Source organism: Cutaneotrichosporon cavernicola, assembly GCF_030864355.1.
Source record: "Cutaneotrichosporon cavernicola HIS019 DNA, chromosome: 5".
Lineage (NCBI taxonomy): Eukaryota > Fungi > Basidiomycota > Tremellomycetes > Trichosporonales > Trichosporonaceae > Cutaneotrichosporon > Cutaneotrichosporon cavernicola.
In genome coordinates this window covers 402040-426555 of record NC_083397.1, presented here as the reverse complement: position 1 = coordinate 426555, position 24516 = coordinate 402040, and the positions used below count along the sequence as shown (strand labels likewise).

The 24516-nt window shown below is 59.4% G+C and overlaps 9 protein-coding genes across 9 annotated transcripts; 3 read left to right on the top strand and 6 right to left on the bottom strand.

Moving 5' to 3' along the window:
- Nucleotides 1-204: 204 nt before the first annotated feature.
- Nucleotides 205-3245, bottom strand: UTP5 (uncharacterized protein; the record flags this gene model as incomplete). The annotated part of the gene is made up of 6 exons (XM_060601328.1): nucleotides 205-2240; nucleotides 2284-2299; nucleotides 2461-2511; nucleotides 2689-2743; nucleotides 2944-2966; nucleotides 3237-3245. 6 exons carry the CDS (start codon nucleotides 3243-3245, stop codon nucleotides 205-207), a joined length of 2190 nt encoding a protein of 729 aa, XP_060457833.1.
- Nucleotides 3246-3378: 133 nt separating this feature from the next.
- On the top strand, nucleotides 3379-4939 carry HAS1 (uncharacterized protein; the record flags this gene model as incomplete). Its single annotated transcript, XM_060601327.1, has 2 exons — nucleotides 3379-3949; nucleotides 3984-4939. The coding sequence occupies 2 exons, from the start codon at nucleotides 3379-3381 to the stop codon at nucleotides 4937-4939; spliced, it is 1527 nt and encodes a 508-aa protein (XP_060457832.1).
- A 79-nt stretch (nucleotides 4940-5018) lies between these two features.
- VPS45 (uncharacterized protein) lies at nucleotides 5019-7246 on the bottom strand (the record flags this gene model as incomplete). Its single annotated transcript, XM_060601326.1, has 6 exons — nucleotides 5019-6629; nucleotides 6662-6751; nucleotides 6783-6862; nucleotides 6898-7016; nucleotides 7048-7124; nucleotides 7157-7246. The coding sequence occupies 6 exons, from the start codon at nucleotides 7244-7246 to the stop codon at nucleotides 5019-5021; spliced, it is 2067 nt and encodes a 688-aa protein (XP_060457831.1).
- A 660-nt stretch (nucleotides 7247-7906) lies between these two features.
- Nucleotides 7907-8700, bottom strand: CcaverHIS019_0501930 (uncharacterized protein; the record flags this gene model as incomplete). The annotated part of the gene is made up of 3 exons (XM_060601325.1): nucleotides 7907-8203; nucleotides 8253-8439; nucleotides 8657-8700. The coding sequence occupies 3 exons, from the start codon at nucleotides 8698-8700 to the stop codon at nucleotides 7907-7909; spliced, it is 528 nt and encodes a 175-aa protein (XP_060457830.1).
- Nucleotides 8701-9418: 718 nt separating this feature from the next.
- Nucleotides 9419-17072, top strand: TAO3 (uncharacterized protein; the record flags this gene model as incomplete). The annotated part of the gene is made up of 6 exons (XM_060601324.1): nucleotides 9419-9440; nucleotides 9504-10032; nucleotides 10249-10387; nucleotides 10423-10989; nucleotides 11028-11366; nucleotides 11403-17072. The coding sequence occupies 6 exons, from the start codon at nucleotides 9419-9421 to the stop codon at nucleotides 17070-17072; spliced, it is 7266 nt and encodes a 2421-aa protein (XP_060457829.1).
- A 203-nt stretch (nucleotides 17073-17275) lies between these two features.
- On the bottom strand, nucleotides 17276-19780 carry NdufS1 (uncharacterized protein; the record flags this gene model as incomplete). Its single annotated transcript, XM_060601323.1, has 2 exons — nucleotides 17276-19428; nucleotides 19729-19780. The coding sequence occupies 2 exons, from the start codon at nucleotides 19778-19780 to the stop codon at nucleotides 17276-17278; spliced, it is 2205 nt and encodes a 734-aa protein (XP_060457828.1).
- A 425-nt stretch (nucleotides 19781-20205) lies between these two features.
- Nucleotides 20206-21327, bottom strand: CcaverHIS019_0501900 (uncharacterized protein; the record flags this gene model as incomplete). The annotated part of the gene is made up of 1 exon (XM_060601321.1): nucleotides 20206-21327. One exon carries the CDS (start codon nucleotides 21325-21327, stop codon nucleotides 20206-20208), a length of 1122 nt encoding a protein of 373 aa, XP_060457827.1.
- Nucleotides 21328-22117: 790 nt separating this feature from the next.
- On the bottom strand, nucleotides 22118-23052 carry CcaverHIS019_0501890 (uncharacterized protein; the record flags this gene model as incomplete). The annotated part of the gene is made up of 4 exons (XM_060601320.1): nucleotides 22118-22356; nucleotides 22502-22664; nucleotides 22710-22780; nucleotides 22833-23052. The coding sequence occupies 4 exons, from the start codon at nucleotides 23050-23052 to the stop codon at nucleotides 22118-22120; spliced, it is 693 nt and encodes a 230-aa protein (XP_060457826.1).
- Nucleotides 23053-23683: 631 nt separating this feature from the next.
- On the top strand, nucleotides 23684-24485 carry CcaverHIS019_0501880 (uncharacterized protein; the record flags this gene model as incomplete). Its single annotated transcript, XM_060601319.1, has 3 exons — nucleotides 23684-23748; nucleotides 23937-24207; nucleotides 24270-24485. The coding sequence occupies 3 exons, from the start codon at nucleotides 23684-23686 to the stop codon at nucleotides 24483-24485; spliced, it is 552 nt and encodes a 183-aa protein (XP_060457825.1).
- Between the last annotated feature and the right edge of the window lie 31 nt (nucleotides 24486-24516).

Here is a 24516-nt window from a genome sequence, read left to right as displayed (position 1 = left end):
AGAAAATCCGCCGAACATTGCATAGCATCCAGCGGCGAGGTCAAAATTAGTGGCAGCGGTCAAGGTTTCCGTGCCTTGTGCCACCACCCACAGCTACCTCTCACACGAGACGCTAGTGACTGCAGGCTTCAGCATGCAACTCCACCGCCTGGTTGTAATGTGCCATTATCCTAATGCTGACATGATGCTATGCGGTACAAATGATCACTCGTCGTCCGAGTCGCCCTCCTCATCCTCGTCGTCGTCGCTCTCCTCGGCCTCGAGGTCGAGCAGCCCCTCCTCATCCGAGTCCAGCGGGTCCTCGCTGTCGTCGTCCTCGCTATCCCCCTCATCCTCATCCTCATCGCCGTCGTCCTCGTCACTCGAGCCAGCCATCATGTTGACGTCCTCGATGTCGTCCTCGTCCTCCTCGCCGACTTCGATTGGCACCTCGTCGTCGCTCTCGCCCTCGACGTAGTGCTCGCCGTCGCCCTGGTCGACCTCCTTGGCCTCAGCGGCCTGGCGGCGCAGCGCGATTTGGGAGAGTGCAAGGTCGAGGCGGCCCGAGAGGGAGACAAGAGGCTGGTAGAGCTCCATTCGGGACGCGAGGAGGTTGGAGAGCTGAGCGAGCTGGGCAGGAAGGGACGGGATGGTCATGAGGATGTGACCACGTTCGATGAGCACGCCCTTGACCCACTCCACAGTGCCACGGCCCTGCTGCTCGTTCTGCATGCCACCACGGCCACCGCCGCGGCGGTGGGCGCCCTTGCCCTGGCCGAGGCGCTCGACACACGCTTTGACCAGAGGCAGCGAGAGGTCCACCGGAAGCTTGCGCACCGTGTTACGGATGAGGACCGGGTCACGATGGGAAAGGCAGAGGGTGAGGAGCGCAGGGTCCGAGGTGTGCAGCGCCTGGACGAGGAGACGAGTGAGCGAGGCTGCGTTGGTGGCGCCCTTGGCAGCGGGCGCCGCAGCGTCGCCGTTGGGTTGGGCACCAGTGGGCGCAGCGAGGAGGCGCTCGCCAAGAGTCAGGTCGGCCATGTCCACGTCCGCTGGGAGGGCCGAGGTCTGCTCGTCCTTCTCGTCATCCGCAGCCTGGATGGCGTTGGCAGGAGCCTTGTAGCGTTGGAGGTTGTTGGAGCCCTTTGCCGTGTCCTTGGGCGCGACGAGGTCCTGCGCGTCGGTCTTGACGACGACGTTGGTAGCAAGGCCACCCTCGGGCTGTTCAATGGTCACCGAGTACCACTTCACGCGGCCACCGCCGACCATGCGACCGCACGACAGCACGGCCGGCGCACCATCATCGACCGGTGCAAACTCGATGCGACAAATGCTGGCGATCTTCTCCTCCTTGCCCTCGACAAGCTTCACCTTGGACGGCTTGTTGTTCGATTTTGGCCGGGCGAGGTCGAGGTCGGTCAGAGCAACAGCGAAGACAGAGATCTCGCCGTCACAGTGCAGGGCAGCCACAAACTCGTCGGACAGCGCCACTGAATGCACTGGTGATAATGTTGGCGAGGTGTAGCGGTACGACAGTTTTGGTGCAGCTGTTGGTGAACTGGGGAAGGTGTACTGATTGACCGTGCGGTCCTCCTCGCACACGACAAGGAAGGACGCGCCTTGTTGTGTGTTTGGCAATGGTTGCAACGAGGTGACCGACGTCGTCGACACGGGGAGGGGGGAAGAGGTGTGGGTGATGGAGGATGAGGTGGTGGACAGGTGGACTGCTACAACAGATTTGGCGCCAACGATCGCGTGCAGCTCCTCGCCAGTGGATGTGGGGAGGAGAGCGACGGCTGATGGTGCCTTGACTGCTGATGGCAAGTCGAAAGTATGGGCAATGGCCGCAGCCTCGGGACCAAGCACGAGGAGGTTGGACTCCGTCGCGATGATCACACCGTGCTCGTCAGACCACATCGCTGTAGCCTTCGCTGGCAGCGAGATGGTCCTCAAAGCCTCGCCCTTGTTGGGGAAGTAGACGACCAGGTTGGACTGGTCGCCCTTGGTGGACGCAACGAGGAGGACGTCCTCGTCAGCGCCCGACCCCTCGGCGCCCGACTTCCTTCGCCTCCGCTTCTTGGTCGCCCCAGAAACAGAGATGGAAGACCAGCAGACCGCTGTGGCCTTGGCAGCTCCGGGGAGCTCCCATTCAGAGACGACAGAGTCCGAAGCGACGTCCCAGACCTGCACCTTGTCCGCCGCGCCTAGCGCTGGAAGGGCAAGGGCAAAGTGGGTGCGTGCGGGGTTGAAGCCCGACACGGCTGGTGGTGGGGGAGGAACCCGTTGCCTGGACGGCCCCCCAACAGATGACCGCGCCATTCTAATGTCAGCTGGACAGTCTCAAAAAGGCAGCTAATTGTGGGAGATTCAGAGAAGTGCCCGGGTGTATGGGTTCGGGCCTTTTCAGCAATGGTTTTGCTCAGTAGACCGTCGTGATGTGATCATCATTTATAAACAGAAAAGATGGAGGACGAGACTTACGTGTCGGTTGCGGGTCAAGGCAATGTGTGAAACGAGGGGCGAAATGGAGTCCTGGTCTGTCAGCTACGCTCACAAACGATGGGAAGGAAGGGATCAGTAGAATAAAACAGCCATGTTTTGTCTGCAATGTTGACCTCCGCCGACGGCAATGAAGACGCCCGCGGAGGCCAGCCTCAGGCGGTAATTCCCAAGTGGGACATCATGAGAAGGATGGGGAGAGATACTCACGAAAGGCAGGCAGAGGAAGCCAGGGCGCAAGGCTCGCAAGGTGGTGAGGAAGGTTCTACCAGTCAGCTTGCGTACAATGCATGTAACCGAGAAAGGAGGGGTTCAGAATAGTGCGTTTAAGTGTCTTCGGCGCTTGGCCATAACAGACTCTAGTTTGAATTGATACACAGAGTCATCCGGATGGTGGTGAGGACAAGCCTCGGTGGTTGTCCAAGGCCATCCAGCACCGCTGTAATAGAATGAAGAGTTACTCACTTGTGCGAGCGGAGCCGCTGGCTCTTTTCGAGATGGATGCAGTCCGTCGAGGACGCGAGTGGATGTTGTGATGGGGAGTTGATGAGAGAGGAGCTGACTTCGAGTTTAAGAGGCCAAAGTTCTAGAGGGGGTGTCCGAAATTCTGGCAGATGGGTGCGAAGGGCAGCCGCGGAATCAAATCTGATTATTCTCGCATAATTTTTCCATTTGATCCAATAAAGTTGGTGGCAATCCCTCAATACTAACTCCTGGAAGCCAAGTGCAAGGCTCTGTGGCAACAACACGCATCGCACAGATACCATGTCGGCACTCCGCGACGGCAACAAGAAGCGCAAGCGCTCCTCCAAGGCCGCCGAGGTCCCACCCAAGGAGGCTTCGCCCTCCCCATCCCACGATGTCGCCGAGGAGACCCCAGAGCCCTCCTCGTCCAAGGTCATGCTCGACGGACCTGCTGCGAACGAGTATGAGCGCGTGCCGTTCAACTCCCTCCCTCTGTCCAGGCAGACACTGGATGCCGTGCAGCACATGGGCTTCGAAACCATGACTGAAGTGCAGGCGCGCACTATTCCGCCTCTTCTTGCCGGCAAGGACGTGCTCGGCGCGGCGCGGACGGGATCCGGCAAGACGATTGCGTTCCTCGTGCCGAGTGTCGAGATGCTGCACTCCCTCCGGTTCAAGCCGGCAAACGGTACTGGTGTCGTGATCATCTCGCCTACGCGTGAGCTCGCGCTCCAGATCCTCGGGGTTGTCAAGGACCTCATGGCTGGACACTCACAGACGTTCGGTATCGTCATGGGCGGCGCGAACCGCAAGGCTGAAGCGGACAAGCTCGTCAAAGGCGTCAACCTCCTCGTCGCCACACCTGGGCGTCTCCTCGACCACCTCCAGAACACGAAGGGGTTCGTGTTCAAGAACCTAAAGGCGCTGGTCATTGACGAGGCCGATCGTATCCTGGAGGTTGGTTTCGAGGAGGAGATGAAGCAGATCATCAAGATCCTCCCTAACGGTGAGCTTCCGGGTCCCGCTGAAGCTGACGGCAGAGAATCGCCAGTCGATGTTGTTCTCGGCAACTCAGACGACCAAGGTCACTGACCTTGCGCGCATCTCGCTCCGCACTGGGCCGCTGTACATCAACGTCGACCAGCAGAAGGACACTAGCACGGCAGAGTTCCTCGAGCAGGGTTACGTCGTGTGCGACAGTGACCAGCGTTTCCTCCTGCTCTTCACGTTCCTGAAGCGCAACCTCAAGAAGAAGGTGATCGTCTTCTTCTCGAGCTGCAACTCGGTGTCGTACCACGCCGAGCTACTCAACTACATCGACGTGCCGGTGCTCGACCTCCACGGCAAGCAGAAGCAGCAGAAGCGCACCAACACGTTCTTCGAGTTCTGCAACGCACAATCGGGCATCTTGCTGTGTACGGACGTGGCGGCGCGTGGCCTTGACATCCCCAAGGTCGACTGGATCATCCAGTTCGACCCCCCCGATGACCCGCGCGACTACATCCACCGTGTGGGCCGTACCGCCCGTGCTGGCAAGGCAGGCAAGTCCCTCCTCTTCCTGCTCCCCAGCGAGCTCGGCTTCCTCCGTTTCCTCAAGGTCGCCAAGGTCCCGCTCAACGAGTACCAGTTCCCTCAGCGCAAGGTCGCCGACGTGCAGCGCCAGCTTGAGAGCCTCATCTCCAAGAACCACTACCTCAACACCACCGCGCGCGACGGGTACCGCTCCTACCTCCAGGCGTACGCTAGCTACTCCCTCAAGAAGATCTTTGACGTCAACAAGCTCGACCTCGCCAAGGTTGGCAAGGCGTTTGGCTTCTCCGTTCCACCGAAGGTTAACATCTCTGTGGGTTCGATCAAGCCCAAGAAGGTCGACGACTCGGACGACGAGGACGTGCCGGTGAAGGCGCAGAAAGTCGACGACGGAGAGGTCAAGAAGGCCTACTACCGCAACCGGGGTGACAAGGGCGGCGGCCGCAAGCACAAGGGAAGGGCATAGATGTTAGAACACACTACTGTTTGTATTTAGATGCATCACATTCTGGGCACAAGTGCTCTAAGGTTGCATACTGTATCCGCTACCGTGCCGGTGGCGTCCCGCTTCTGCTGGCTCGCTCCTCCATCCGCTGTCGGACGTTACCCCACAGCCGCCCTGCACCATCGCGGATGCCCTCCCCCACATGCTGCAGCCCGCCGCCGAGCTGGACGTTGGCTGCGACATCGTTACCCTGCGCGCTGCGGAACAGGCCCGAGCCACCTGTGCCTCCCACATTGAGCTCATAACCTCCTGCGCGGAGGTTGATACTGGGTCCGCCAGGAGTCGGGGAGGGCTGGAGACTAGGCACACCAGGTGAGGGTGCAACATTGGGGGGTGGTCCGTAGATGCTATCGGGCCAGGTTTCAGCAGCAGCGGTCACCATGTCGAGGAAGCTGGTCGAGTTGTGCACGCAGCTTCCGCCGAGGAGAATTCGGGTGCCGCCCGGTCCTCCCTCGTTGCCCGCAAGACGTTGGTTCAGCAGCGCGATCGCTCGGCTCTCCTCATACGTCGCGCCACCGAGGATGAACACGATAATGTCCTGCGGACGCTGAGAACGGGCGCCCTCGTCACCCTCCATGAACGGGTAGGAGCGCTCTGTCAGCCGCCCCTTGAACAGCAGGTCGAGCGTCTCCATGAGATGAGGTGTGTGTTGAGTGTACACGTTCTCGACGCCCTTGAGGCCCTTGAGCGCGCTCTTGCCGCGAGAGAACAGATTGTCGTTCATGAACAGGTCGTCCTGCCGCACATCTGCACCCGCGAAGTTGAGCATGACATACACGAGTCGCGCCTTGTCGGCAGAGACGCCGGCGGTGATGAGAGCATCAACGACGGCGGTGATGTGGTTCCCGTAGAACTTCTGATATCGCAGTGCGTACAGGATGGCGACGCGCAGCTTGTTCTGCGCTGGTACTTTCGGGGAGGCGATGATCTGCTGCACAGCGCGCACGTCGCTCGCATGCGACTCTTGCGACGCCAGCGACTGTTCGACCTCGGAAACAGCCAGCAGGTCGTCGCGCTCGATGATGCGCGAGAGTTCGCCGACGAGGGTGACATGTTTGGTGACGTTGCCACCTAGCCGCCGGAACTCGGGGTACTCTTCGACGAAGCGCTTCATGTCCGCCACCGTCTCGATACGGCTGCTGCTCGACGCGGCGCCAGCGCCCATCGATGACGAGCGCGCCGAGTAGTCCGTGACGTACTGCGAGACAGCTGCACCAAGGTCACCGAAGTTGGAGAAGAGGTTCTTCTCGAAGAACGAGTCCGATGACGTGGACAGCACTAGGTCGCGGAGCTCGACGCGCTCCTCGCTATTGATGTGCACGCGCCCGTTGTGGATGCCCACGAGCTCGTGCACCATCGCCTCGTACGTCCATTGCGATAGGAGAGGGGTGACAGGATCGTTTCGCCTGTCGAGGATGAGGAGGAGTGGTGCGGGGCCAGCGGTCGATCGGAAGTCGAAGAGGTCGCGGTACGGCTGGTGGCCGATGGCTGCGTGTACATCCGCTGCGAGCTTACGGCCAGCCTGAGACATGCGCTCCCACCGGATCACTGGTCGTTTCTTTATACTCAGGAGCATGGCCACAATGGCACGCGTGTGGTTATCCAGCATGGATGGTGGGATGTCATCGGGGGAAGGAAGGTAGATTGGTGGCTAGGGTCAGCGCAGCCGCAAACGATACCCACGTTGGGTGGCCCCTCGCCGCCGTCAGCGAGTGCTGCCTGTGTCAAGGTGAACAGTGATGGGTACTGTGCCAAGTAGTCTGCAAAGTATTCCTGCGGTCAGCATGTCCCACCTCGCACCCACCTGGACCTCCTTGACGACTTCGAACTCGTCGACGGTCGCCATCTCCTCGATCTGACTCTTAGTCAACGCATTCGAGAAGACTTCTGTTAGCTAAACAATGGACACCAGGGCTTACAGAGCCAGTAGGATCCATAGCGCGGTTGCGCGAGCTCCTGCTTGACGAGCTCAATGCACGCGGGGGTGGGCGAGAGGAAGGCAATACATGACAGGTGGTTGAGTGCTTCTCGCGAATTGCTACTATAAGCGAGTCCCACCAAGCACTCACTTGTCTATCCTATCTGTCAGGTAGACCTCGTGCGCAAGAAGCTCGGATTGTGTCGCAACAAGCGATACGATGGGAGTCTGCTGTTAGCGCAGGCCGCGGTTCAATTCACAGTGTGGGCGTCAAGGAGGAGCACCTTCATGCCCGGGACCTCTGTGATCATCTTTGTCACATAGGTCTGAACTGCTTTGAGGACGTCCATTGTGCCGGAAGAGCTGTGGCGTGTGGGGTTGGGTGGTGAGTAGTGTTCAGTTGGAATGTTGATGATGGCGTGCGACGCGTGCCACTGCAACGTCACGGACATGAATCTCCACACCGTCCCCAACCGACCCTGGCACTGTTCGATTCCCGGTGCGTCCAAGTACCTTTTGACCAAGCTGGGCCAGATAAAGTTCAATCGTCCTATGCCGGAAATCCTCGTCCTATCTCGGAGAGACTCACTCAGCCCGAAGCCTCCCAGCTCGACATCTTGGGGTCCTGCCCAGCACTCACATGTACAATCAATGGCCCAGTCGGCGGAGGGAGCAACGATAGGAGCCATCCATCCAAGTCCGCATACTAAACAGGACGCGTTGCAACTTGCCGCCTATGGAGAAAATGTCGACATATCTGCGCACACGACGCGTGAACACCGCTCCAGAAGCCACGCCCGCGGCCCGCGACTTACTCGCTCACAGCTTACTCGCTCACAGGCTAATCTATTTCAGAGCGGTAACAACGCAACACTCCAGCAACCTAGGCGCCTTCTTTTCTTCTTCATACTGGACGACTACAGAATACATACTGCAGACGCCGATCAACTCCGCAGATGAACCCGTGGCTTCTGCCAGCGAGTCCGCATCTGCGTTTTGGAAAATTCTATTTAGACAGTGCCCGACTTGGCGATCTTGACCTCAGCCTTGGGCTTGCCCGAGTTCGAGCCGAGCGACTCGATCTTCTTGACAAGGTCGAGGCCCTGGGTGACCTCGCCGAAGACGACGTGCTTGCCGTCGAGCCAGGGGGTAAGAACAGTGGTGATGAAGAACTGCGAGCCGTTGGTGTTGGGGCCGGCGTTGGCCATCGAGAGGAGTCCGGGCTTGTCGTGCTTGAGCTTGAAGTTCTCGTCGGCGAACTTCTCGCCGTAGATCGACTTGCCGCCAGTGCCGTTGTGGCGGGTGAACTGTCATCTGTCAGCACATAGAGTTCGATCGATTTGAAAGCAAACTCACGTCACCACCCTGGAGCATGAAGTCAGGGATGACACGGTGGAAGCCCGAGCCCTCGTAGCCGTAGCCCTTCTCGCCAGTGCAGAGAGCACGGAAGTTGGCGGCGGTCTTGGGGACAACGTCGTCATGGAGCTTGAACTGGATGCGGCCAGCGGGCTGGCCGTTGATGGTAATGTCGAAGAAGGTGTCGCTGGGGTCAGTCAAACTGTCCAGGGCAATCATCGGCTTCATTGGTTTGTGCAACACAACAGGTGAATCGACTCTTCACAGCTTCCTGCACCCAGATTGCGGCGATTCCGGAGATGCCGTTGAAGATCGAAAGAATCCAAACCCAAGCCAATTAATCCCCTACGCATCTAATGGCGGCCTCAGGCTGCCAATCGCTCGAAAGTATATTTAGTACTCACGCCATGGTCCTGGAAGTCGACATGAAGCGGCGAGCAAACGACATTGTGACGAGTTAGGTGAAGGAGAGTGGGATAACAGGGGACAAGAGGGAACGTAGGTAGTTGTGAACCGCAAAGCTGGGTGAGTATAAGCCTCTGGGAGATGCTATGGATGTTGGAGGAAGGTGGGGCTGTACTTACGGTTATTGATTCGCTTCTGTGTTTAAGAGAAGAGAAAGGTTTGAGGGAAAGAGGGGAATGTGCGGTGGGAGAGCCTCTCTTTAAGAGGAGCCAGTACTCTCAGAACCCTCTCGAACGTGCTCTCAGCCAGCAGCCAGTTAGCCACTTAGCACATCAAGGTGGCTTTACACGTCACCGTCTCACGCGGCGCGCGGCTCGCGGCTCTCCCACCTTCCCCATCAAGTCCAGGGATCACCAAATGAATTCTCAACCTCCACCAGAGTCACTATAGAATCGAACGGAACTAAATAGTCCACGTGGGCCCTAACGCCGGTTGTGGCACCAAGTGCGGGGCCCATTCCAGTGATCTAATCCCAGATCCGCCACCCAAGACATTCAAGAAGTACCAACTTGCGCATCGCCTGCTCGCTTTGATCAACTGATCGCCCAGTAACCGCTTCGATTTCAGCTTACACTCTCCTTCTCGACACCACCTTGTCATCGTCCTTCTCACCTTCTTTTTCCCATTCAAACAGGTAGCCGTCTATCCAGGCGAGCAGGACGCAGGGCTACCAATCGTTCCGCATTACCTCTTGAGCAACCATGGAGGAGATTATTATTCCAGGTACGACACACACACTTGCACCGTCCCCGGCGACTTGACGCACCGGCTGACCAACGCGCTTAGATCTTGAAGAGGAGGAGGACGACTACAGCCTTCCCTCGTTCCCCACTAGGTCAGCCTTTGGACAAAGCTCTAGCTCCCCAGACTCGGACCACTCGCTTCGCAATGACTCCATGTCATCTGATCACTTGGGCCTCCGACCCTTTGGTGGCACTCAACCCCGCTCAACTCCCCAGAGGAGTGCCCTGTCGCACTCGACCTCGTCCTCGTATGCCGACCATGCCGCAGACGCACCGCGACTAGGCAAGTTCCCAAATGGCTCGTCGACTTCTCTGGGAACGGTGCAGGCGCCGCAGGTGATGCCGCAACAGACTTCTCCCGGCGCAGCTCTGCTCGCGACCAGGAAGGGATCGTTCGCATCGCTGAAGAACATCCTCAAACCCAACCAGCAGGGGCCGGTGCGAGCCGTACCACCGGTACCTCCGATGGACAGGGCAGGGAGGTATCCAGCGCTCCAGAACCCATTCCGCACTGACGCGGACCTGTCTTCCTCTCAGTCTGGACGATCACGGGCCAACACCAAGGCGTCAGTGTCGGTATCCCCGTCATTCGTCATGCATCACGGTAGCAAGCAGAGCGTGGCGACCTTGCATTCCTCCCAACGATCCCACGGTGGGCGATCAACAACATCCCAGTCTTCGTCAAACTTCCGAGCCGAAGATCATCCTGTGCCTGCGATGCCGAACTTTCACACCCGATCAACGCCGTCTCGCGCGTCACGAGGAGGGCGTGGAGGTAGCGACACAAGCGTTCTGGCTGGCTTTGGACGCAGCGAGGACCCCGTCGCGTTTGGTAAGACACCAGCAGAAGAGGCTCTCAAGATCGTCTACCAGGCGTTCAGGGCTGCGGCTGATGGCAAGATCAAGAAAATCATGGCCAAGCCTGCGGTAGGTAGAGAGGGAAGAATGCCAACTGACTCTAGAACTCTTACATTGCGTTGACGTCGACATTGGAAGCAGGCGCAGACGAGTCTTTCGACGCGTTAATCCTCTCGATGGCGAACTGTACCAGACGACACGCACGACGAGTCGTCGACCTCTTGGGTCTTTGGGTTCGCAACCACATCGAAAAAGCCCATTCTGGCGACGTGTACCATCCCCAGCCGATGGGGATCCGCATGGGCATCGACGACGAAGCAGCTGTCCTCGGGGCACGAAGAGTGTCAGCAGCACGGTATATCTACTACCGGACGCTGATGGAGATTGTCCGAGTGGTGCCAGGAGAGCAGCTCGGCGACGACGTAGCTCTCAACCTCGAGCACTCGGCTTTCAGCGTCTTCCGTTCTGAACGGTCAGAAGACACGGTGCACAGGCGAGCTGTCTCCGGCGTGCTGGTCGACTTTCTGAGCGAATTGTCCAAGACGCGCTTCCTCACCGTTAGCGACAGGTTTACCCGCGAACTTAGCGCCCTCGCTTCCGCCGGTGTTACGAAGGATACGGACGCCAAGGTTGAGCACATCCTCAAAGGAGTACGGAAGCTCAATCTCAGGGTGGGTGACTCACCGTTAGTAGAGACTGACTCTGGTAGGTGTACCCGGAGAGCGAGCTAGAGATGGCTGCCGAGTTCATCGACACGTTATCCGCATTCTTCGCAAATGCACATGGTACTGCCCTCAAGATCGCGTACGCCGAGACGTTCACACATCTGCTTCACCCCGTCATTGAGACGGCGACAGCAGAGGTCAACCACCCGACCTGGGCAAGAGCAATCGCAGTGGTCCTCCAGCGTGCGATCACCATGGCGGCCAAGCCTCGGTACTGGAGTGTCGCCTTCCCTTTGGTCATTGTCGCACTGGCTGTGTCTCCGCGCGAGGTGTTCATGGAGCATTGGCAGTGGTGTATCGACACCATCCAGACGAAGACCAAGGTGAGTTGGTTCTTTGTATCCTCAGCTAACTAGCAGGACAGGACAAATCGCCTCATCGGAATGAACGCTTTCATCCACATCCTTTGGGTGTACCTGAATCGCATCACAGAAAGCTCAACCTCAAGACGGAAGCGGCTCGAAGGTCTCCTCCAAGGGCATTTCCCTCCACATTCCGGCCAACTCCTGCCCGTGGAGATGCCGCTGGAGGCATTCGTCGCGATTCTCCACTATGTCATGGCACGCCAAACCGAATATGGTCAAGAACTGATCGCCGATTTCTTGCGAAACAGTGTCCCAAACCGCCACCAAGACGGCTCGCCGCGAGACGTGTTACAACCCGACCGGGCTTACGTTGCTGTGCGAGCTGCGACGTTGACACTCCGAAGCCTTGGCAACAACACACCAGTTGGCCTGCCTCTCAGCGGAGACTTCACTCGGTTCGACTTTCCTAAATACAGCCCGGCTCCTGACAACTCGCTTGAGAATATCCCCGAAGCGCAGGAGTACATCCAGAAGTGTGGGCCGCTGTCGCTCAACGTACTTTTGAGCTGTGACCGCATGGTTGGGCACATTCTCATCTCAAGTGATACTGTAAACGTAGCAGTTCACGCATCCAGCGCGACCTTGGACCCCGTGAGCGACCAGATCACGAGGAAACATGGTGATGTCTATTTGGGTTATCTATCCCGCCACGAACCCCACTTCCGGCTCCTTGCGGCCCTCCTGGAGCAGCCCTTGCCTTCACTGCTCTCCACAGCAAAGGAGATCCGACCGCTTGTTGACATTCTATGCCGCGCTACCTTCTCCGCGTGTCCCATCACGTGCGAAGCAGCGGCCGAGACCATGCGCCGCGTCGCCAATGACCCCATCATGTGCGCGACTTTGGTGGGCACATACTGTCATTTCATCTTTGAGACCGACCACGTCTTCAAAGGTCACTTTGTGGGCACCCGACTTCTCGAGTCACAACTCGTTCGTGTCGTTCGGCTGTGGCTCCAGATCTTGGAGAAACTCGCTGAGCAACACCGCTCCAGTACCGACGCAGACCCGATGGACCCTGCATTCGTGGCAAAGATTGAAGGCTGTGGCCTCTTCCTTCTGTGCTCGACCTGTCTCAACCTCCGCAAGTTGGCGTATGGGGTCTTCTCTGCTGCTCGCGACTTGGGTGGCCTCGAACGTGGGCCATCGGCGCCTTTCCGCATCAGCCGAGTGATGCTGGACGTTCCGACCAAGACCGCCTCTGTTCTCCAAATGTTTGAACACGAGGTCGAGCCCGCAGATATTGCGGTTCTCTGCAAGCTGCCGACGCTTACGCAAACGGACAAGACGCGTCTTGAATCGATCAAAGGTCGTAAGCTTATCCAGCTAGTGGCCGAGGGCGACAGCCCCAAGGACAATGCCCTCTGGGCCGTCCTCCTCCCGGCCTTCATTAGCAAGGTCAATGACCAACTGCCCGATTCTGCCCTCGAGCTGCGCTCACTTGTTGGGGGTCTCGTCACGAGGTTACAGCCTCACGTCAGTCTCGTGGCGTCGGCGGCCAGCAAGCCTTCTCGGACCACGCCCAACCGCGCGACGTCCGACCCAGGGCTCCTAGCTGAGCAATGGCGACTCTACCTGTCGGTTCTGTGTGGGACCATGAACCCAATGAAGAAGCTTTCGCAACAATCGAAGGGCGCGGCTTCGGCATCCGCGGTGATGATTTCAACCGCGCTGTTCGGTTACCTCGTCCAGATACTCACTTGGGATGACCGGCGATTCCAGGACGCAGCGGTCTTCGCCATGGGCTCGATCCGCGCCCCCGCCTTGAAGCCGCTCGCTGAGCAACTGCTCACGTTCGTCCGTCGGCTGGCCGACTCGTATAAATCAACTCCCTCCCGACAAACGCGGCCTCTTGGTCATGGCGGAATGTGGACGGCGGCTGCTAGGGTGTTCTCCTTCGTCTCGCCGCTTCTTCTCGACGGCCGAGCGAACTCGTCGTCACACCTTGAGATACTCTCATCGTTCATAGGGTTCGTCAAGCTCACGTTGACGCTCCTCTCGGACCGGCGCGAGGACTACGATCTGCAGAGCTTGCGGCGCGAGTTCTGCATCGTCACGGACAAGCTGTCAACCGCGTTGGGCAAGCTCGATTCGAGCGACCGGTTCCTCGGCGAAGAGGTGCGCGGCGCGATCTTCAAGCTCTGCGCGGACTGGTGTCTCCTGGGAAGCAGGCCTGATGTGGTCAAGGCACGCGAAGGGAGTATCCTACAGGCAGCTGCGGCAGCATACGGCCCAGGTGGTTCACAGGAACGAGCACAGTACCTCGACGACGTGCAATCGAAGACGAAGTTGCTCTCTATCACTTCCGCGGAGGCCATGGCATCCCTCTGTTCCGGCAAGCTCATTTCGGCAGCCGATGCAACCCCAGCAGGCCAAGCTTCGAACCACATCGTTGAGCCTTTAACTGTGCTGCGGTGGATCCGCGGCCTGTTCCAGTTGGCGCCGACGAACTACCACGACACTGCTCGCAAGGCGCTGACCGCCCTCATGAAATACAACTGGGACGTGGAGAGGCTGGCCGACGAGGTCCTCCACCAGTCGTTCGGCGAAGGCGAGCATTTTGCGTTGGAGGCGTCATTCTTCGGCGTTGTCGCGGACATGGTCTCCGAAGGAACAATTGTCCTTCCACCAGCCCAGCTAGCCTGTTTATCACTTTCGAAGCTTGGTCATCCCGTCCCGGAAGTGCGGCAGCGCGCTTTCCAGCTGGCAGAGTGGCTCTTCCACGATCCGGAGGACCAGACCTCGCTCGCCACAGTTTTGCCCTCCGTGGGCAGCGCCGCTCCGAATGTCTACCGCAAGGCTCAACTTGAGATGACCGCGCGCCTGGCAGTCATGTTCGCCGACCTCGCAATGCCTTTCCTCTCCGAGTGCACTATCCGTTTGACGCAGCTCGAAGCGCCACGACGACATGCTACACTCTCAATCCTACCCGCGTTTCTGAAGGTCATGGCTCTGGGGTCGGATAGCAAGGCTGAGGCAGACCAGATTGCACTGGAGCACCAAGCGCTCTCAAACTTGGTGTACCTTGTGGTCCGCTTCTCAGACGACCACCTGGAGGACGTCCGCGAGATCCTGCTCAGTTTCGCTGGAGGTCCTGGCCGATCGCGCAACACCATGGCTCTTGTCAAGTTCCTTTTCGAGCAAGGTGCCAAGCGCGGCAACGCAGACTTTATGCTGCACGCGCAGCAAATCATGGCTTGTCTCGCAGACTCGCCTGCCGGAGACAGCATCTTCGAAGAGATCTGCCAGTTCGTTCATCCATCCGACATGGCCACGAGTGCACAGGCCGATGCTCCTGCGAGCCCAAGCAGCAACTTGGCTGACCTTGACGCGCTGTTTGCCAGCACGCTCCACTCCAAACCTCTGTCGCATGGTCAAATGGCTCTGCTTCTCGCAGGTGAACTGCTGCCCAGCAGGCTGGCTCACCCGCTCCTAGTGAGCCGCCTTCCTGCCATGCTCCACGTCGCCTTCATCCATTGCGACGACCCGAATGTGGCGATGCGTGAGGGTGCCCAGCGCGTGCTCTTCCAGGTGCTTCGGACGTGGATCAGCCAACTCTCGAGATCACATTTGCTCGAGCTGTCGGAACGGGCATCTGCATGGGAGGCAGCCGAGCTCAAGACGACGGCTCTCGCCAACCAAAGTGCTGATCGGTTTTGGAAGGCCGACGACACTGGGAGCATGGACACGTTCTCCCACGCCCCATCCCGAATGTCCACCCTCGTGGCCAAGGTACTCGGAATCCTGCAGCAGGCTCACCCGCAGCTGCGCCAGCAGTGGGGATGTCTTGCCCTTGACTGGGCCACTTCCTGCACTGTTCGCCACCTGGCGTGTCGGTCATTCCAGGTCTTCCGGATTCTCACTCCCAACATCAACGCGCGCATGATGTCCGACATGCTCGCCCGTCTGTCGTCGACGTTTGGTAGCCCTGCGGTCGAGATTCAGACGTTCAACAGCGAAGTCCTGCGGACATTGGCGTGCGTTGTCCAGTCACTCTCGGCTGAGGACATGCGCAACTACCCACAGATCTTCTGGTGCGTGACGGCGTGCCTGGGTACCCCGTACGAGCCAGAGTTCAACGAGGTCATCGAGCTCTTTTCGCATGTCTTAGACAAGACGAACTTGGCCGATCCGGCAGTCGTCTCTCACCTCTCCTCGTTCCGCCCAGCAGACTGGGTTGGTCCTCCGCCCAACCTTCAGGCTCTTCTTCTGATCGGTCTGCGGTCGTCCAAGACGGACATGATGACCTTCGACCTCATTCGACGACTTACTTCGGTCCCTGACGCGGAGCTCATTGACGACCCCGAGACTCGGCTGCTGCACGGCTTCGTGGCCGCACTGCCGTGGATGCTGCACTCGACGGACCTCGGCGAACCAAACGAAGAGCTCGCAGGTATGGCGTCCGACCTCGCTGCGATTGCCGAGGACCAGGGCAAGGCTGGTTTTGCTCGCCTTCTTACCTCGTTTGCGCACAATCGCTTCCGTTCCAAGGACGACTTCATCCGGCAAGCTGCGAAGCTTCTGCTCGAGTATATCCACAAACACGCCCTGGAGATCGTCACCCTTCTCCTCGGGTTTGTCCTCAACCAGAACGACTGGATGAGGGACAAGGCACTACAGATCCTCGCACTTGTCCTCGCCAACTCGGATGTAGTGCCCATTCTGACCCCGTTCAACTGCGAGCTCGTGCGCCCGCTGCTCCGCCTCGTGTCGACCAAACACGCCTCTCTGGCCCTGGATGTCCTAGACCTCCCGCTGTTTACCAGCGGCGAAGTCTCTGAACCCTGTGACTCGCTGTTTGGCCCCATTGAGAACAGCGGCTGGAGTGTGCCCGAGGCTAAGGAACGCTCCGAAGTTACGCGCAGCAATGTACTTGCGGTGTTCAATACCGTATCTGTTGAATCGCGCGCGGCGTCGGCTCACTTCTCCGTCCTTCAGTTCTCGGACCTGGCCACGGGTTCCAACCATGCCGCAGGCTGGGGTGCGTCGCAGCAGCCGTTCGAGATGCCCTCGCCGCCTATGCCTGTGCCCGACAACGCGTCGATGGGCGACCTCGTCGGCGCGCTACACTCTCTCAACCAGTTCTTCGACGACGGGCTGGACAGCACGCCAAATGCCATCATGGCGTCTCCAATTGCCCGCCGCGCTGGACGCCACTTGGGTCGCGTGAGCTCGACCGACTCGCTGCCGTTCAACATGGGCGGCGTGCGCGCTGTCATCGCCCGAGGCGCTATGGGTCGCAGCGGGAGTACAACCACGGGTCCCGACGACTCGCTGCCGCTCGGCTACTCGCTCGATCCGTCGCTGCTGAAGAGCACCGAGTCCTTTACGTCTTCAACTGAGGCAGCTGCTGCCAGGCCCGGGTCGGCTCAGAGCGAGCGTTCCGGCCGCCGCTCGCCGGCACGTCAACAGCCCCAACCCGGCGACGTGATAACGTTTGGACCCAACGGGGCGACGTTCCAGGGCGCCAACGGGCGCAGCGGCAAGCTGTACGTCCACAACGGCCACCAGCCGAGCTTCTCATCCGAAAGCGAGTTTGGCGCGGCGGCCAGCGACAACCGCTTCTCGCTCGAGGACGGCGACGATTTCCTCGCCCAGCCTGCGCGGCCGTGGCCAGACGTCGACCGGAGCTGGACCCCCTCACCACGCGACAAAGCCAACTCGTAAACTTTCTACCACCACGCAACCCCCATCACTACTTTCCCTAACTTTACTTTTGCAACGTCATCGCACCACCACCACATCCCCACATAGCATATAGCCTCTGATTCCTTTGGGTCCACTGTGTTTCGTATCCGATGTATCCTGCATGCAACAAACAACGCCGTCGCCGTGGCGACTGACGACTTTACTCTACGGTTGCGCTAACATTAGGCCGTGGCGCGCTTTGCGTCCTCGGCAGCGGCATCCAATGGCTCACCCTTGGTGAACGCCTTCGAGCACTGCGCCATGGTGACGGATGCGCGCGAGATGGGGTCAGTGCGGTAGAAGTCGGTGATGGGCTTGGCGAGGGTCGTGTTGGACGCTGAGGGGGCGGATGCCGAAGCGAGCGACGAGAGACCGGCGCGGACGACGTCGGCAGAGGGCGCCTCGAGCTCGTCGTAGCGCACGAGGGTCGGGGAAACGTCCCACATGCGGTCGCGGAGGGTGAGGACGTCGTCGTAGGGCAGCGGGGTGCCGAGAACCTCGGAGAGGGCGCGGACAATCTTCCAGTCCTCACGCGAGGCGCCGGGAGGGGGGACAGCGGTGCGGCCCATCTGTGCGCGGCCCTCGGTGTTGACCCACGTCGTCGCCTTCTCGGTGTAGGCTGCGCCGGGGAGACAGACGTCGGCGTACTGGGCGCCAACGTCGCCGTGGTGGCCCTGGTAGACGACAAAGGCGTCCTCGGGAATCGAGGAGCCAGCGACGTCGTCGGCGTTGAGGAGGTACACGAACTTGGGGGTAGTCTTTGCGGCGGCTGGCGAGGGGGTGAAGCCGGCGTCGAGGGCGGCGGCACGCGACGCAGCGCGCTGGAGAACCGAGAAACCGTTCCACTCGGGAGTGATGAACTTGGACTCGTTGGCGAGGACGTGCTTGGCAGCAGCCTTGAGGAGAGCCGCACCGTCCTTGCCCTCAACGGCGGACGAGCCAATCACAATGAGAGGCTTCTTGGCCTCCTTCCACAGCTTGCCGAACTCGGTGTTGGAGCCGTTCTCGAGGAACTTGGCCGCGTCGGCCGCGCTCTTGCCGAGGCTCTCATAGCCAAAGGTCGAGTCAAAGTCCTCGCCAACGACGGCGAAGTTGTGGCGGCGCTGGAGCCACGACGCACGGAAGCGAGTGTTGATGATGGCAGCCTCGTGACGGGGGTTGGTGCCGATGAGGAGAACCGCGTCGGCGTCCTCAACGTTGGCGATGCCAGTGTTGAAGAGGTAGTTGGAGCGGATGGCCTCGCCGGTAACAGGAACGTCCGAGCCCGAGACGGTGTCGACGGTGGTGTTCTCCGAACCGAGGCGGTTGATCAGGTCCTTGAGGGCCACGATCGACTCGGTGTCAGCGAGGGCACCGGCAACGGCCTTGATCTCGTCGCCCTTGGCACCCGTCTTCTCGAGGCCCATACGGATGGTGTCGAGAGCCTGCTCCCAGGAGGCGGGAACGAAGCGGTCGCCCTCACGGACGAGAGGGGTGGTGAGACGCTGGTAGCGCAGGCCGTCGTAGGCGTAGCGGGTCTTGTCGTTGATCCACTCCTCGTTGACGTCGTCGTTGAGCTTGGGCTGGATGCGCATGACCTGGACACCGCGCGAGTCGACACGGATGTTGGAGCCAACGGCGTCGAGCACGTCGACACTCTCCGTCTTCTTAAGCTCCCATGGGCGGGCCTGGAACTCGTAAGGCTTGCTGGTAAGCGCGCCGACGGGGCACAAGTCGATAATGTTACCCGACATCTCCGAGTTGAGCGTCTTCTCAATGTACATGCCGATCTGGAGGTCGTTTCCGCGTCCCGAAGTACCGAGGTCCTCAACGCCAGCGACGTCGTTGGCGAAACGAACGCAACGCGTGCACTGAATGCAGCGGTTCATGCTCGTCTTGACAATCGGGCCAAAGTTCTTGTTTTCAATCGCGCGCTTGCCTGCAATCTCGTGGAAACGCGTCCGGTCCGAGCCGTAACGCATGCTCTGGTCCTGCAGGTCACACTCGCCACCCTGGTCGCAAATGGGGCAGTCGAGGGGGTGGTTTGCGAGAAGGAACTCCATGACACCCTCGCGAGCCTTGTGCACGCGCTCCGTGTTGGTAAACACCTTTTGGCCGGGCATGGCGGGCTGCGCGCACGACGCGATAGGCTTGGGTGCGCGCTCGACGTCGACGAGGCACATGCGGCAGTTACCCGCAATCGCCAGACGGTCGTGGTAGCAGAAACGGGGGACGTTGGCGCCGGCAGCCTCGCAGGCCTGGATGAGCGCCGAGCCCGCTGGCACGGTCACCTCCTTGCCGTCAACGGTAAGGGTGATGTCCTGGCGGCGGGCGGCGGAAGAGGAGAAGGGGCGGCCTGGAGTTAGCAGTGGCTTTGGGAAGGCGGGGTAGGATAGCGAGACGGGATGCAGGAGCGGAGCAGCATTCAACTAGTTGAATCGCAGCTGCAGCATTCGAGTGACATGAAATGCAGCTTGTATATTCAATGAATTGAACTGGGCTGCCGCTGGTGATGGCCGAGGAGGCTTGGCGGCCTCTCGGTACACTCGCGCGCGCGATCGCCCAACTGCCACCTGCGATGTCCAAGTGGGCGACATTGGCGAGATGCGCAGCGCCGAGGAGCGGAGAGAGGGCGGGCATGGAGGAGAAGACGTACCCGACGCGGGTCCGCGGGCGAGGTGGCGGTTAGCCGCGAGCCGACGGAACATGGTGAACGAGTGTGTGCTCTCGATGAATGGTTGCGGCGAGGCGAGGCGACGACGAGAGCTCTGCTCCGAGCAGCGGTAGGGAGGCAGGGGGGGGGTACGGTGGGGGCGGGAGCTACGGTGAAGGGCCAACCACGGACGCCGGGAAACCAACCATGCACTTGTTATCCTCGGCGTTATCGATCAGTGGCACTTGAATTTCATTAGGCGGGTATTAGGATTGGGATTTTTAATAGGACGACAAGTGAGGGCCAATGACGTTGCTGGTATTGCCACATTTATGCTTAGTGGAGTATGTAGAGTGCATACGGTGGTAAAATAGACAATACAGCCAGGAGGGAGACAGACAGACAGACGCGCCAGCGCGTGTACTTAGTGATACAGTAGTCGTGACAGTGGTTGACCACGGAAGAACAGAACCGTTGGAGCTAGATAATCCCGAAGGCGCAGAGCTGCGCGACCATGTCCTGGGTGTCGTCAAACGCCCCCGCGTCCCTACAAGGCGTTGGGCAACGGCACTCGAGCTCGGCACGCAGAGCGTCCGCGAAGCCGGGAGTGAAGATCCGTCCCTGTCGGCGCGTGCGCTTGTCTGGCGGGTAGGACTGGGTGTCGGCTGTGTTGGGGGTGGTTCCAGGTGCGTCGGGGATGTGCGTGTCGGGCTTAGTTTCGGGTGCGTCGGGGTGGGTGTTGGAGGGCTCAAAGTCGGGAGAAGTAACGAGGTCGTACGGCTCCGAGGCGTAAGGCTCCGAGACGTACGACTTTGGGATGGGGAGTGACTGGACCGACTCGATCTCGGTTGTGGAAACTTGTTCGGTGTGCTCCGGCTCGTGGTAGAGTGGCACCCACTCGTATCCGATGGGAGGTTGGCAGAACGAGTTGAACTCGGTGCTGCGCTTGCGGCGCAGGTTCGGCAGGCTCGGTAACCGGCGCAGGAAGCTGGGCGGCGTAAGCGGCCCAGCTGAGGAGGCTGGTGATGCTGGGGTGTCCAAGCTCCCTCGGGGGGTGGTGGTGGGTGTTGCCGACTTGTTGGACTTTGGGGTCTTGGGCGATCCCATAGATGAGCTCAAGGAAGGGCGTGGGGGAGACGCGATGGACGAGCTGAAAGGCGGGCGCGGAGAAGCCACGAGTGGAAGCGACTTGGTCTTGAACTTTGGGGCCTTCGTCTTGGGATGGGGAGAGTCGGCAGACTTGGCCTTGGGCTTGAGGAGCGCAAGTGCACGCTTTCGGCCTGTTGGGGTGGGTGTGGGTGACATGGGGGGAGGGGGGGTGGTGGGCGGACAGACAATGTCCCAGTCGATAAGGGGCGGTGGAGGTGGAGCCGTCCAGACTTTTGTGGCGGGAGTGATTGAGGCCGCGAAGGGGTGGGTGGATGGGAGGGGGTGGGAGGGGAGTTGGGCGTGGTTGGGCTTGGAGGAGAGGAGGACGTAGTTGGGGTTGGAGGGGGGTTGGGCGTGGTTGGGGTTGGAGGAGAGGAGGACGTGCTTGGGACTGGAGGGGTGGCCGATGTTGGGATAGTTGGCGTGGATGTCTGGGGAGCCGCCGTTGTACATGGTTATGAGTATGGTTGGTGAGTGTAGTGGGTCTGAGAAACCATGGGGCCCGCGATATATCTACTGCACGAACGTATCGTGCGAGTATACACTGTAGATTAGGTGGATTAGTCATGAAGCGAGGAGACGCGGTGGATTAGGTCGTGAAGCGAGATACGGGATTAGGTGGTGAAGCGAGATACGGTGGATTAGGTGGTGAAGTCAGGAGGGCGACGAGATGCGAGTGATCAGTGTGGCGCAATGAATAACGCGTGAAGCTTGGTTACTGAGACCGATTCATGTGCCAGGTGACATGCCGGTCGATGGGGGGTGGAGTGACGCGGACAGATGGGCGTGGTGTCATGAATCAGTAGTGAGCGATGAGCATGGTGGGGTGGGGAACGTTTGAAACTCGCTCATCGCCCAGAGGAAGTGAGACCGAGGTGAAGCCTGGCGAGGGGTGAGTGACTGGGGTGGTGTCATGAGTGTGTGATGAGGGGCCAAACTGGTGAGCGCTTGTAGGTACAGTAGCTTCGTGGCGCGGGGGGCGAGCGATGAACAACGAGTGAAGGCGGGGTAATCGGAATAGGGTGAGTTTACGGGTGAGTATGGTTTGAGGGCTCGTACGAGACAACGAGAAAGAACGAAGATAAACAGATGTTCTCAGTGTCCGTGCTTTGTTCTCAATGCCCGAAACCATCAACCCGGGGTTCCGAGATCAGTGATCGGCATGGTCAGCATGATGTGTCTAGATGTGGTGCATGCCTCCTGTCAGCTGTCAGGACTAACTCTGACTAGAGGTCGGGTCGCGTTACTTGTGAAGAGCGTTTAGACCTCGGAAGACGAGGAGCGCGAATACCGCCGAGCCGGCATATACCTTGACACGGTCGGGGAAGGACATCATTGTCAGGAACGGGTATGGAAAGTGGCCGTTGATTGCGGCGCAGTGCTCGACCCAAGTCGCGTAGCCGGCTGTGAAGAGGCCTGCGACGGCCAAGGCGACCTTGTCGGACATGGGTGGGCGGTACTTGCGTTCGAAGACGAAGAAGTCTGGTGTTAGGCTAAGCCTGTGTGTCGAGTTGGTACAGTTGGGCAAGTAGATGGAGCAGCTGCGGAAGTAGGAACAGCTGGTCAAGAGTAAAGCTCGCCTGGCGCCGGGCCAACCTTCGAGCGGGCCTTGCGGACACGGACTCACCAATGACCAGCGCCATGGCAGGAACGGCATGTAACCCCAAGTCCATCCATAGGGGGAGGAAGACGAGGGGGGCGTCGGCACTCGCGGCCGTGATATCTGCCTCTGGGGCAGCGGCCAGGTCGGGGGGAAGCATGAGTTGCGGCGCGAGGAGGATTAGGGGCCACTGATGTGAGCAAATGTGAGCGTCAAGTGAGTTAGTGAGACCCACATATATTGCGCTAATGGTAATCTCGACAGGCATAGCCGCGAGCGCAACCAGCCGCTTGGCACCATGCAGAGCTGTCATCAGTTCCCATAGCAATTGAGCAATTCAGCAATTGAATTGACATACCTGGAAACGGCATGAGATCGTTAATCGCACTCAAACCCATCGCAATCGTGGCAGTGATCATCCCCACGACCGTGAGGAACTGGAGGTCGCCACCATACTCTGCTTCAAGGGCTTTACCAATTACGCTTGCGATGGAGGCGTACGAGTGCAGCATGTAGCCTACCACTCCGGTATGGAAGAGGAAGCGGGCGGCAGTGGAGACATGTGATGGGCCTGGCATCGTGCGTGCCACCGTGAGTTGTCGAGGAGAGGAGAGGAGAGAGTGGAGGTCATCAAGGGGCCCCGTGGCGTAAGAGGCGTATGGATTGTAAAGGTGGTGAGAGCAGTCGCGTTGAAAGGCACAGAGATAAGTTGCCAAAGTTGCCAAGTTGCCAAAGTTGTTGACGATGTGGTGGGCTCAAGCGATGACGCACGATGCATTGACCCATTAACCCAACGTCAACCGGCCGCCGGTTGTTTCGCGGTCCTGGCCGATTCCAAGGATGAGATGACGGAAATGGCTGGATGGGAGATGCCGCGGTTCACGTGCCTGAAGCATGTCGGATTGCGATGGCAGCACACCGGCGTCTGGAATCATTGACTAGTGTATGATCATGCATCGCGCCACTCTCCATCCTCCCCTGCTTCCCACTAACACCAACACCAACACTCTAGTCTGGGCTATTCCCGGACGTGCCTCTGCTTACTCGTCTCACCTACTCTACTCTTACAGCAGGGGAAGCAGCAAGCAAGTATCGACAGATGGCGGCATTTCAAGTGTTCGGAATACACCGTCTACTCGTACGAGTGTGGTGTGGGCCGATGATATAGTGCTCTGCCTTCCGCCCAGATGGATTTCCCATACTTATACAATGGAGGTGGTTGCGCTCGTTGCTGCTGTCACCACCAAGATCCAGTCCATCATGGTCATCGACAAGTGAGTGAAAGGTTCTTTCTGTCGGGCTTCTGCGAGTACGGGAGGGTCAATCTTTGGGCTTGGTTTGAGCTTGGCTCTATCTTCTTCCCTTGTACAACGCTTCTCTCTCCGCCCCCGTTATGACCTCTCCCAAAGGCCCCGTCCCCCGTTTCCATCCAATCCTCGCTCCGCTCGGAAACTCACACCAGCCGCTCCCTCGCCTCGTCCATCCCCGGCGGCTACAATGCCTCGTATGAGCTTCTCCTCCTCGTCTTCCTACAGACCATGCTCTCGGGCACGCGGCTGAGCACAATGTCCCTCGGGTACGGTGACAACACCTGTCCGAGGCAGGAACTTGACCGCATGGCCCTGGACGTGACTGAGGGTAAGGGCGATGCCCGCGTCGTGGCCAAGCTTCAGCGCCGTCAGGCCGCCCATTATAATTGCATTGAGGGGCTTGGCATTTTCTGTGCCGCCGTCGTGAGTCTCCCAAACTACTCACATCCACCCCACCCCAACCCCCAACCCCACGCTAACCCCAGGTTGCGGGAAACACCGCCGGCCTCGAGGCATGGTACATGAACATGATCGTGTGCCTCTACGTCCTCCTCCGCACCGTCTACGTCCTGCTTTACGTCAACACCACTACTGGTCGGTGGAGCATTCTTCGTTCGGGTACTTGGATCATGTGCAATGCTTGTTGGATCGTCACCGTGTTCCGCGCTGGACACGCCATGAACGAGGCCCGCCGGCGGTAGCGCACACATAGCGATGGTCAAGTGACAAGTG